We start from the raw sequence: 12,530 nt of genomic DNA, 5'->3' as shown, positions 1-12,530 counted from the left end.
TTTTTGTTTGTGTCAAAAAGACTATGCGAACTTATGTCCTATTATGTCTGTTGCTCAAAAAAATAAATACGGCTTCTTAAGTTTGTCATAGCCAGAAGAAAAAAAAACATTGAAAACTCTTAAGTACTTTGAATTCAGAGTAACAGTGATATTATGAGTAATGTCGATGATAACTTGATCAATATGTGTTTGGCTTTGGTGTTTCGATTTATAATAACCAATAACAGTAACCAATATGTAACAGAATCCATCCCACCCAATTTGATCAATGGCATCAAAACTTTTAGTTGTTAGCAAATTTTAGGTAGTTTACATCAAAATAATTGTATTATTCAGTTTTTGTAAACTACAAACGGAATTTAGTTGAATAGATATAGTAAGATTTATATGAAAATAAAAAGAGTAGGAGTACAAAATACAAATACATGGTAAGTAAGCATAAATTCAGAAAAAAAAACATAGGAGTTTTCAAATTTGGACTTAAACGATGGACAATTGTATTCATTTCGGATTTAGGCCCGACTAGGCTTTTAACCCACTACAAAATCCCTATACTTATCAAAAGTCTTGGATTGAGTCTTGGAGATCTAAGATGAAATTTATGGCTTAGCTTAGCCTTAATGTTATACAAATGAACTTACTTAAGGAAGAAGCATTAGTTGGTTATATAATTAATTTGTATGCTAATAATATACACCTTTGCGTATCCTTATAGTGAAGGGGCTTCAACTTAATAGTAGTTGATGTTCCTACTAAAACACCAAATATAGCTATGGTGGGACTTGTAATATTTACTGAACCATTTCCTAAAAAAAAACATAATAGTTGTGTGAGTTTTCGGTCCAGTTCAGACTTCAGAGTTCAGACTAATGGACCAGAGACAAGTTTAATGGGCTTTTTGGGTTTGAAGAAAGGCTCATGAGATAAGTTGTTCTCGGTAATGCCTATATTTGGCTGGTCAACACTCTGGTTTGTCACTTAGCTGAAGTGTACGAATTCATTGTTATGCTGGCGGTGATAAAGTTCGATTCACCTAGGTTATGGAGTGACCTGGCAAGAAAGCGTCCACAAGGTGTATAAAACAAAGTAAAGAGTAAGGTGACAGCAAATCGTTGAGCGTGAGTAAGAGAGAACTCATCTTCTCCTTGGCTCGGTTGTATAGGCTCTCTAGCAGTTTTCATCTTCCTGATCTCTTGTACTCAATTATAAATGTTCTATAAAACCTTGTGAGTTGGTTAGTAAGCTCACCAAGACATACCTTGGCCACATTGGCCTTGGGAACTTGTAATTCCGTCTGTTGTCTCTTTTCTTCTCTGCTTCTCTTTTCTTCATCTGCAAAGAAACACAAACTCAAAGATAATCAATCGTCGTGGTAAAAGAAGTATACAAGTTGGTCTCTCGCAAAACTTTTTGTTTGTCCCAGATATCAGCTGACGATAAGAGAAGCCCAATATAAAAAAGATATCTAAACCTGAGTTTAGCAAGGAGTTAAAGCTAGAGTGTTAATAAAATAAAAATCCTTTTAGAATTGAGTGGTTTACTATAGAGGGAAATTAGATACATAAACTGATAAACCACACATCACTAAAGAACTAAAGCTAAACAATTTCTGGGGTATGGTACAAATATAACTTTGATGAGGAACTTGATTGACTGTTATGAACTTTTTTACGGTTATAGGTGGTATATGATTGTCAGTTTTTTTGTTGTTGGCTTTTAAATCACAATTATTTTTGTTTGTGGGGTTATATAACAAAAAAATTATCAACATACTTATCTAAGATTCAGTAGCTATTTAAGGGAGAAATTATTCAAAACAATCTTTTAACTTTTGGTAATTACGTAAATAATTATCAACTCTATAGAAAATAAATCCCTTTTTTTGGTTGACTACTCAAAATTAGACACAAATTTAGTCAACTTTTTAAGCTATACTCTAAAATTAAATAAACATTAATTTTATCATTATTAGTCATAAGAAAATTAAACCTCAATTATGTATTTTGCTAGACTTTTTTCTTTTTTGTCAGATTAATAAAGTATGAGATGACATAAGAAATACAAGTAAATTAAAAAGATTACTTACAAATCATTATTTCAGTTTCCATAAATCCCCAAATATTAAATTATGGGCAAGAACATTACAAACAAAAGATTACGACAATTTCGTGAATAAAAAAAAGAGCAGGGCCAAAACTGCTATTCAAAAACAATTTTCTAATAATTACATTTTTAGTATAATTTGTGAGGATCGGACGGTGAAGTAAGAACCACACTTCAAACCTTATATGAATAGTAATCGTCGGATCAACGTGTCTAAAAACAACCGTACGATCAAAATGCGAAACAAATCTAACCGTCTAATATAATCCAGAAAAATTGAAATTTCAAAAACATGTATAAGAGAGGGAGGACGACGATGAGTGTTAAAATTAAAAAAAAACGAAGACGAAGAAGAAGAAGAAGAAGAAAAACCCCAATTTCTCTGTTTTTTTTTTTCTTTTGGTTTCGCTGAGTTACCAAATCTCTCTTCTTCTTCTTCTTCTTCTTCGTCTTCTTAAACCTTTCAAAACCCTAATTTCCTTTACCTCTCTCTAAGTCTAGATCAATAAATTCGAATTTCAAAATCCCGTTTTTAAAAAAAAAAAGTTTTTAAAGTAGACGACGATTCGGCTTCTGGGTTTTTTTTTCTTCTACATAGAAACGGGATTAAGGGTGAAATCAGATCTTGAGATTTTCGTGTTTTCTCAAAAATTGGAATTGGTGATTTATAAATTTTGGGTTTTTTTTTTTTTTTTCTTTTCTTAATTTCGTTGGGGGAAAATTTTCTGGGTTTTGTGTGTGTTTGTGGGAGATGGGAGAAGGAGACAAACTCCCGCCAAAAAAGGATGAGGTGATTACACAAGACTCGATGAAGTCGGCGAGGCAGCTCGATTTCACTCATGTGGTGCATCCACCTCACTCTAATCAAGCTCCCGTCACATCTGCTGCTGCTTCATCACCAATCCCTTCACCTGCTGTGACGGCTACGCCGCCTATTACTACCAGTCAGGCACGACCTGTTTCGACGACGACGGTGTTGACTCCGATTCCACCGCCGCCACAACCTCAGGGGCTTCTTCACGTCCCAATTAGACATCCGTAAGTTTTCTTTCTTATTCAAAAATTTGAACTTTTTTGAGAAGTCTGATTTGGGGATTGAAGCAAGCATAGATCTTTAAAGAGATTTGTGATTTGAATTTTTCGTAATGGATAGGGCTGTGGGTGTAGGGGAAACTAGAGATGGAACCCCTCAGAAGAAGAAACAGTGTAACTGTAAACACTCACGCTGCTTGAAGCTGTAAGTCTCTCTCCATCTAACCCATTATGAGCTACTCTTTTCGTATTTTATGTTTTGTTACTTGGTGATATACAGATTTCATACGAATTGAGCACTATGTATTGTCTTTTGATTAGGTACTGTGAATGCTTTGCATCCGGTACTTACTGTGATGGTTGCAACTGTGTGAATTGTTTCAACAACCTTGAATTTGACACCGCGAGACGAGAAGCTGTTCAAACAATTCTGGATCGGAATCCAAATGCATTCAAGCCTAAGATTGCTAACAGTCCACACGGCGGACGAGATAGCAGGGTATGTGGTTTACTTAATTGTGTTAATGCTCTTTAAAACTTTTAAATCTTTAAGGTTGTTGGATAACTTTTAAATCTTTTAACTCTATTTGCAGGAGGAGGTTGGTGAACCTGTGATGTTAGGGAAACACTACAAAGGCTGTCACTGCAAGAAATCAGGATGTCTTAAGAAGTATTGTGAGTGCTTTCAAGCAAATATTCTTTGTTCTGAGAACTGTAAATGTTTGGATTGCAAAAACTTTGAAGGAAGTGAAGATAGACAGTCGCTCTTTCACGGTGAACATTCCCACAACATGGCTTATCTCCAACACGTTAATGCTGCCATAACTGGAGCTATCGGTTCCTATGGCTTTGCATCTGCTCCAGGTCCTAAGAGAAAGAAAGGTCAGGAGTTTTTCTACAACCAAGGAACCAAAGATTCACCAACTCATAGGCTTGGCCAGGTAAGTCAGTTACAACCTCAACTTTATTTGCTTGGTCTGGTTAATATTCTATATGCTTTCCTTATCTCTCCTCCTTGGTTAGTGAAATGTTAGATCTTATATTATAATTATTGGTATCAGGCAAATACTGGAAGAACCCCATCTTTGAAAACTGATTCTCGTGCTGGAGGCCCATCCAAAGTTGTATATAGGTAGAATTCTGATGTGTTGACAAAGCTAAATCTTTTCTCTGGGATTGCAGAAACTGAATCATAAATATGTTTTCTTTTGAAGGTCTCTTTTGGCAGACATTATTCAACCGAAGAATGTGAAAGCACTCTGTTCTGTTCTGGTTGCTGTAGCTGGGGAAGCTGCAAAGGCATTAACAGAAAAACGGTTAGCAGATCAGAAAGAAACCTCCGTGTCTTCTTCTGTGCAAGATCAAGGACAAGGCAATAATAAAGGTACCGAGGTTGAGATAGCTGCGAGTGGAAATCAAGCTGATAAATCTGGTCCAGAGGATTCCAGTTCAGATGGCTCCAAAGGGAGGTCACTATCTCCAGACACTTTGGCATTGATGTGTGACGAACGAGACACTATGTTAATGGTTACAGCTTCACCTAATGGTTCGGTGGAGCCTACCTCACAGCTACCAAACGGCGGGCAAGACCAGTTTTATGCAGAACAGGAGAAAGTAGTGTTAACCAAGTTCCGTGACTGCCTTAACCAGATTATTTCTTGCGGAGAATTAAAAGGTAAAGACATTTCTTTGATCATCAAGAAAATGGGGTATATAGCCAAACATAAGATTCACGTTTTAAAACCTAGTTTTTGTTTGTTTGTTGCAGAATCAAATTTTTCTTCTTCAAGAATGAATCTAGATACACCTGCGCACACTGCCGTCAAAGTCCAGCCAGTGGTTCAACAAAGACCAGTTGCGAATGGAGTTTCTCAAACCATAAAGCAACCTTCCCAGCTAACAACAACAACACCAACACCAACAACAACACCAACACCAACACCAACACCAACACCAACACCAACACCAACACCAACACCAACAACAACACCAACACCAACACCAACACCAACACCAACACCAACAACAACAACAACTACATCCGCACAAACTCAACTTCATAAAACTCCAGCTTTGTCTGAGAAGAAAGACCTCTGAATCAATATTTACTCCTTTAGGAAAAAATGACTTTACAGAAATGCAGCTGCATCCACCTCTCCAGGCCTGACTTACGAGGTAATGCCACCAACACCGTTTTCTTCCTCTTAGATATTCTAAAACAAAGGAGAAGTCGCAGCTTCAGCACATTAGCAGGTGCTTAGAGAGTATTATTATTATATAACTATTCATACAATTTTATTGTGTTAGGCATTCTTCTTCTTTTCTTTCTTCCAAATTCTTCTCTTTGATTCATAAGAGCCGTCTCTTTACAAATTGTTGTCACTATTTGTGTACATTGCTATTTACCATCGGCAATCACAGTGATTGTTTACTGTGGAACATACATGTGTTAGCCTGATTTCGATATGATTTAGGAATACAGAAGATCTGATGTTACTTCTGCTTGAGATTTGAAGCATATATAAAATAAAATCAAATTTTGGAATTCCGAGGTTTAAGTCATCTTTTGTCATTACAGAAAATTCGCAATGCTTTTTCGCGAAAAATAATATTTTCAGGAGTGATTCATATCTAAGAAGAGAGACCTACCTTACATTATACACTTTAGTAAACACAAATGAAATATTACAACAATACTGAAGAGACTCCAGAGACAAACACACTCATCGTCACCCACAACAAAAAGAGAAAGTCTTCTGCATGAAACTATAGACTTGTAGTTCTGTCGATTGAGGCCGAAGGTTTATCAAGAGTCGATAGAATCTGTGGCATTGACATTCCACCCGATACAACAATCTCTGCAGATGAAGAATAAATGAGTGTAAATAGTTCAGTAGCTTTCTACAACACATCTAGGACAGACAATAAGTCACACGATGGCTGAGTTTAGATTATGAAATCTCACCTATTCCTTCCCGGACAGAGAGATTCGGCCTGATAACATCATTACTGTTGACAAGTAGTATATCTCCGATATAAAGGTGGTTTGTGGGAACATATACACAGCAAAGTTCCTCCTCGGTTGGGTAGTTCTACAATGACAGAGCATTATTACATTTTGGTATAGAAAGGATCTAGTCATTTAGTCAATTCATAACAATCTCTGTAGAACAATAACTAAATCCTTGAACCAAGCAGTTTCACTCACCTGGAGAACAACAGTCGATGTAATGAAGCCAAATGCATATTCGCCTATTCGGGGATGCCTAATGATTGCAACTTCCTTGAAAGCTTGTGTATTTTGATCTGAACAGATAAAAAAATAGATATGAGCAAGTTGAGATTAGAAAATTTTAATTAACTTATATAATGTTGAATTGTAGAATAAGATTTTTCAAAGCGAGACCAGGAGATATTGCAGTGCTGATTTGCTTAGAGGCGTTGTAGATGTGACGAACAAATGGCATCCGCTTGATAAACCACTCTCCTAAGTTCAGAACCGATGCTCCCAACCACGAAGACATGAACACACCGACCAAGAAGATGAATGCTATGGAAGTCAAAAAACCAAAACCTACCAAACCAAAACAAAACTCATGTCAGAAACAAATATCAAGTAGTTGATTCGATAAAGAGGGACCACCATTCAAATGCTTACCAAATACGTTGATTCCAAGTTGTGCGTATATCGGAGAGAAGAATCCATCCACAAAGTGAATAAACCACCATGTTATATAGAAAGTAATTGCAATAGGAAGTAGGATAACACTGCAAAGAGCAATTGAGATTTCAAAAACTGTCAGCACAAATTCTGATCCTGTGAAAACCACAATCAAATGGCAAAAAATTTCAAGTGTTGCTTACCAGCCTGTCATGAACTTCTTGGACGCCCAACCCCTAATGAACAAGCTTAAAGTCTGCAGAAAATAGCCAAAGCATCAGACCACAATGCTCTATTTGTTATATATATGCTTGAAAACATGAATGACCATAAACATCACAAGACTCAAGAATCGACAGATCCAAACAAAAACACTAGGAATGCAAATTCATACTTGACTCAATCAGGAAAGGTCAAATTTTTACAAGCTTCTGCATAATAAAGATCAAAGTTTGGCTAATTCACACAAGTTCAAGGAAAGTGTTCTGGTGATAGATTGAATCTAGGGTAAAACAAGCTCCAAGATTCTGAACTAAGGGGAAACAGAAACCCCCAAATCTGTGAAGACTAAATCTTGAAAGGAACTAAGAGCTTACTATAAATCGAATTCAAGTGTTAATTTAGCATGAATCTTGAAATGAGAAAACGAAGAACAAGATTCTAGATCAGGAGATGAAACTAGACCTCGTGGCTGGATTGATGCGAAGAAGAAGAAGAAGAAGAAGAGGAAGAGGAAGCAGAAGAAGAAGGCTTCGAAGGACCATCGTCTTTTTCGCCGGAATCAGCGACGGGAATCAGAAGCTCTCGATCTCTTTCTCGATTGGCCATCACAACCGCCGGCTTCTCGTCCCCCATCGCCGTTAAACTCAGGCGATAAGGAAATCAAGTCGGAGAAGAGAGAAATACTTGAGTAAATAATTTGTCTTATTTGTTTAAACAAGAAAAAGATAAGTAAAAGAAGACAAATACAAAAAATAGAAATTAATAACTAATTTTATTGAGATCATATAATTGTATTGAGATCATATAATTGTAAAAAAAAAAATAATTGAGATCATATAATTGTAAAAAAAAAATATCACATTGATTTATCTTTAATTTTTTTACATATTTGATTAAAATCAAGTCTAATGTAGTATAATACTAGGGACTGGACCCGCACATACGTGCGGGGTTAATTTTAAACAATTAAGTTTGTAATTAAGTTTAGATTATGCAGAGTTACATTTGTAATTATGAATGTTAAAAATGTTATTAACATTCATAATCTAACTTTGTACCAATTTATTTTCAGTTTGGTTTGGAAAGAAGATGTTTAGATTTAAGTACATTAAAAAATAGTAAAAGAAAGATAGTATATATGTTTATGTGTTTCTGGAACCCGTCTCATCCCATATACGGTATGTCCCTTTTATCTTATAACTGTAATTTTAATAATATTTTATCAATTTGAGATTGTATATTTTAGTCCAACAAATAAGGAAGTAGGTAAAAGATTCACATCCACATAACATTTTATTTGTAAATATAATTATTTGGTATAACATTTATAACATGAACTTATATTGGTTTACCTTCATCAAATTTCTAAACGTTTGAAATAATAACCGCTTCACCATATATTTTGGATTCACATAAAATTTAGTTTAACTATTGTAATTTTATAATCTCATCTTGATATATTTATTTCTTGTTCTTTTTTCTATGAAAAATAGTTTATATAATGTTTTTATTTTTTTAAAAATTACTCGTTCGCGTCTCTGATCTTCCTTCTACATTATATTTCTTAATTAATTATGTTATTAGTAAAACTAAAATTATTTGGGGTTAATTTCTGTGAAGTAAACCTATGGACCAACCCGCACTTTTGTGCAGGGTTTTTAATTTTTAAAAATTTGTTTAAATTGTTTACATTAGACAGTTTATTAAAAATAGTGAGAAGGCCTATAATATATACATTTTGACAGAAAACATAAATTTTTCTAATTTAATTCAACCCAAAGTCTTTAGGAGCCATAATTATAGAAGCCCATTATAATAAGTATTGATAAAATAAAAAATGAAGTTAAAAATATTTAAAAATTAATATTATTATTAGTTTGGTAAAAATAAAAGAAAATAAAAAAATAATGAGTCAAAACAGTATATGCAATTCAATTTGATCATGTAGAAGTAATAAAAAACTTTTTCAAAGTTGTAAAGGTTGCATTCATAAAAATTACATATTCACAATATAACTTTGTAATTAATTATTTTAAATGAAACTTTCTGATTGTTTGTTTAAATGGTGGATATATGTCATGTTTTTTTTTTTTTTTTTGTATCCCTAAGTGTGCTTCCTAATTAATATTATAGTTATATGATTATTTGTTTCTATCTAATTGTATTAAATTGATTTATTATTTCCGTAAATATCTCACAATTTAAAATCAAATCAAATATGTTTACACATATATATACACATATATATATATATATATAATTTCGATTTAAATTCTATGATTTTTATGGAAGCAAACTTTAAACTTTAAACTATTTTCAAAAATATAGGGTAATTTTTATTTTATAATTAATTTCGTAATTATTATTTCCATAAATATTAGATTTTTGACTAACAGTTTTTGTTTACCATATATTGTTTATTTTTTATTTTTGTTATATAAGTAATTGAACCTGTTTGGCAACATGAATATATATCATGTTTTTTTTTTTTGTATGCCTAAGTGTGCTCCCAATTAATATATATATATATATATATAATTTTTGATTTAAATTATTTAATTTTTATGGAAGCAAACTTTAAACTTTAAACTATTTCCAAAAATATAGGGTAATTTTTATTTTATAATTAATTTTGTAATTATTGTTTCCATAAATATTAGATTTTTGACTAACAGTTTTTGTTTACCATATATATATATTTTTTTTAATTATATAAGTAATTGAACCTGTTTGGCAACATGGATATATGTCATGTTTTTTTTTTTGTTTTTTTGTATCCCTAAGTGTGCTCCCCAATTAATTGTATATATATATATATAATTTTCGATTTAAATTATTTGATTTTTATGGAAGCAAACTTTAAACTTTAAACTATTTCCAAAAATATAGGGTAATCTTTATTTTATAATTAATTTCGTAATTATTGTTTCCATAAATATTAGATTTTTGACTAACAATTTTTGTTTACCATATATTGTTTATTTTTTTATTTTTAATTATATAAGTAATTGAACATGTTTGGCAACATGGATATATGTCATGTTTATTTTTTGTTTTTTTGTATTCCTAAGTGTGCTCCCCAATTAATAGTATAGATTTATTATTCACAAACATAAAGACAAACGTTTTAGTTTAAGTAAAGAAAGAGAGGATTGAGTGATAACATTTTTTTTTAGCTAATTATCACGTCGCTTAGTAACTCTTATCTTTTTACATCTATTTTTGTAACACCCGCAAACCAAATTTTGGTATTTTGGTAAGGGTGTCGATCGACACCTCCTAGTGAGGCATCGATCGACACCAATTGTGGTCGGTTTGGTCGGTTCAATTTTAATTGTCCGGTTTGCGTGGTTGGTTTAGGGAATCCCTAAATCGAGTTTTAAAGGAAGAAAACGACCTAGGGTCGTGTTGTTTTGTCTTATTCGCCGTTTTTGAGAGAAAACACAAAGAGAGAGTGTTCTTGAGCTATTGGGAAGAGATTGAGAGATTCCTTGCTGTTCTTGGGAGATCCAAGGCTGGGAAGGTGCTAGAAGCTTGCTAGGAGTGAGGGAATTCGTTCTTGTTGGTCAGAATCTTCCTGCAAGAGGTGAGTGCATGACCATGGCTTATCTAAGCTAAGATCTCTAGATTCTATGTGATTTGGTGCTTATGTGGTTGTTTCTTTGAGTTCTCTATGATATTTCGTTGCTGTCTGGGCTGGGTTTGGCTTCTGGGAGTGCAAGGAGCGGATTGGAGAAGCTTGGAGGCGAGATTCGGAGTTTCTGATCGAGGGAAATCGCTGCTCGGCATCGGTGTCGGTCGACACCAGTTTGGGTGTCGGTCGACACCAACGCGAGGACGGCTCGGGACTTTAGCGAGTGTCGAACGATGCCATGTGGAGGTGTCGGTCGACGCAAACTAGGGTTTTCGGGAGTGTCGGGCAGGGTGTCGGTCGACACCAGATAGTCAGTGTCGATCGACACCATCTGGTGTCGGTCGACACCCCTTGTTCAGTTACGATGGACGTTGCATGCTATGTATATTGCCTGGTTTGTTTTATTGATTGTTGTTTGTGGCATGTAGAGATCTTATTGCTTGTGTGTATAGCCCAGTAGATGGGAGGATTGCCTCACTGAGTGTTTATCAAATACTCATGCATCTCAATTTGTGTTTGTGGTGCAGGTAAAGGCAAAGTGTGATCGTGGAATCAAAGGCAATGAAGAGGAGGATGTTCTAGGGACTTGATTGTATGGTTATCTGGCATTGTTAGGTTGCTAGAATTGAGTCTTAGAGCATTGTTAGGATTGCTGGTTGTTTGATTTATGCTGGTTGGGATTAATGCTGGATATTACTTATTTGGTTATTGAATATTGTTTTATTGGTTATTTATTGGTATGTGGTTCCGCTGTTGGATTGTGAATGTGGTTAGGTGGCTAGTGGGTATGAGACCACTAGTTGTAGTTATTTAATTATATTATTATTTATTATTTATTAAAAAAAAAAAACGGGAAGGGTTGTTTCAATTTTTTTGGCAAGATTTTATTGATAAATTTGTGAAATGATGAACCTCACATATTAGGTTAGCTAACCATAGTCATTACTGGTTTTTACGGATCTTCCGCATTTTTCATATTTCAATACACCCCGATGGCCAAGATAAAACGATCTTATGATACAATTATAGTACAGTATTTCATCACAATAGACTTGTATTTTAATTCTAAGCACATCATCTTAAAATGTTAAAATTTTGAATTATTTTTGCATAATATCAAAATAATATTATGCAATATCAAAAATAATAACAAAAAGAATACCATCTAAGTTCATACTATTAAAAATAAATAATAATAATAAAATATTTTTGTATAGATAAAGGAATGAAAGTTCAAAAATTTTAAATAAAACAAAAAATAATTGTTATGAACAATGGTATTGTAAATTTTACTAGTTATATTTTAATAACAGACAATAATCAACAAATGTATTTTAATTAAAAATTTAATAAAGTATAATTAGTTGAATACTTTATATTCATTTGACATTTGACATTTTTTTTAATGCATTTGTTGTAATCTAATAAAGTAATAAGTAAAAAATTTACCTAGCTCATGCCAAACTAATTTTAAATACATTGAGGTTTATAAAGATAAATATAAATGTACTAAAATTTTCATCAAATAATCAAAATTCATTCATATAAACTTACCTTTTAAATGTTTTATATTTTCACTTAAGAAAAGTACACCACAATGCAACAATAAATAAAAATATTTATCTAGTTGAAATCCTACTATATTAATTGAGAAATACAAATATGAAACTAACCTTATAAAGTGTAAAAAATTACATTGTCATGACATTAGTCCTAAAGCAAATGCTTAATTCAATAAAGGTAAAAATGTAATTTTAATATTAAACTAATAAAATCTTTTAAATAATTATTAGTTTCTAAAAAACGATTTTCCCTCTTTAATTAATTATGGATGAAAATTATTAATAAATTTAAAAAATATAAACCAGAATTTTAGAA

The 12,530-nt window shown here is 33.0% G+C and overlaps 2 protein-coding genes across 3 annotated transcripts; one reads left to right on the top strand and one right to left on the bottom strand.

Moving 5' to 3' along the window:
* The first annotated feature begins 2,450 nt into the window (after nt 1–2,450).
* Nucleotides 2,451–5,680, top strand: LOC104747926 (protein tesmin/TSO1-like CXC 6). Of its 2 annotated transcripts, none has more exons than XM_010469633.2 (7): nt 2,451–3,141; nt 3,257–3,340; nt 3,457–3,634; nt 3,729–4,076; nt 4,197–4,267; nt 4,350–4,810; nt 4,904–5,680. In XM_010469633.2, exons 1-7 carry the CDS (start codon nt 2,855–2,857, stop codon nt 5,230–5,232), a joined length of 1,758 nt encoding a protein of 585 aa, XP_010467935.1. In that variant the 5' UTR covers nt 2,451–2,854; the 3' UTR covers nt 5,233–5,680. The 2 variants fall into 2 exon arrangements, with proteins under 2 accessions (XP_010467935.1, XP_087342983.1); XM_087486857.1 differs by having other exon boundaries at nt 2,783–3,141; nt 3,271–3,340.
* LOC104747927 (protein CONTINUOUS VASCULAR RING 1) lies at nt 5,656–7,795 on the bottom strand. Its single transcript, XM_010469634.3, has 7 exons — nt 7,481–7,795; nt 7,000–7,052; nt 6,794–6,903; nt 6,542–6,709; nt 6,344–6,441; nt 6,101–6,227; nt 5,656–5,993 (listed from the first exon to the last, which is right to left on the bottom strand). The coding sequence occupies exons 1-7, from the start codon at nt 7,649–7,651 to the stop codon at nt 5,902–5,904; spliced, it is 819 nt and encodes a 272-aa protein (XP_010467936.1). The 5' UTR covers nt 7,652–7,795; the 3' UTR covers nt 5,656–5,901.
* Between the last annotated feature and the right edge of the window lie 4,735 nt (nt 7,796–12,530).

This window comes from Camelina sativa, chromosome 15 (genome assembly GCF_030686135.1).
Source record: "Camelina sativa cultivar CO46 ecotype springtype chromosome 15, ASM3068613v1".
Taxonomy (NCBI): Eukaryota; Viridiplantae; Streptophyta; class Magnoliopsida; order Brassicales; family Brassicaceae; genus Camelina; species Camelina sativa.
This window is presented reverse-complemented; position numbering and strand designations above follow the sequence as displayed.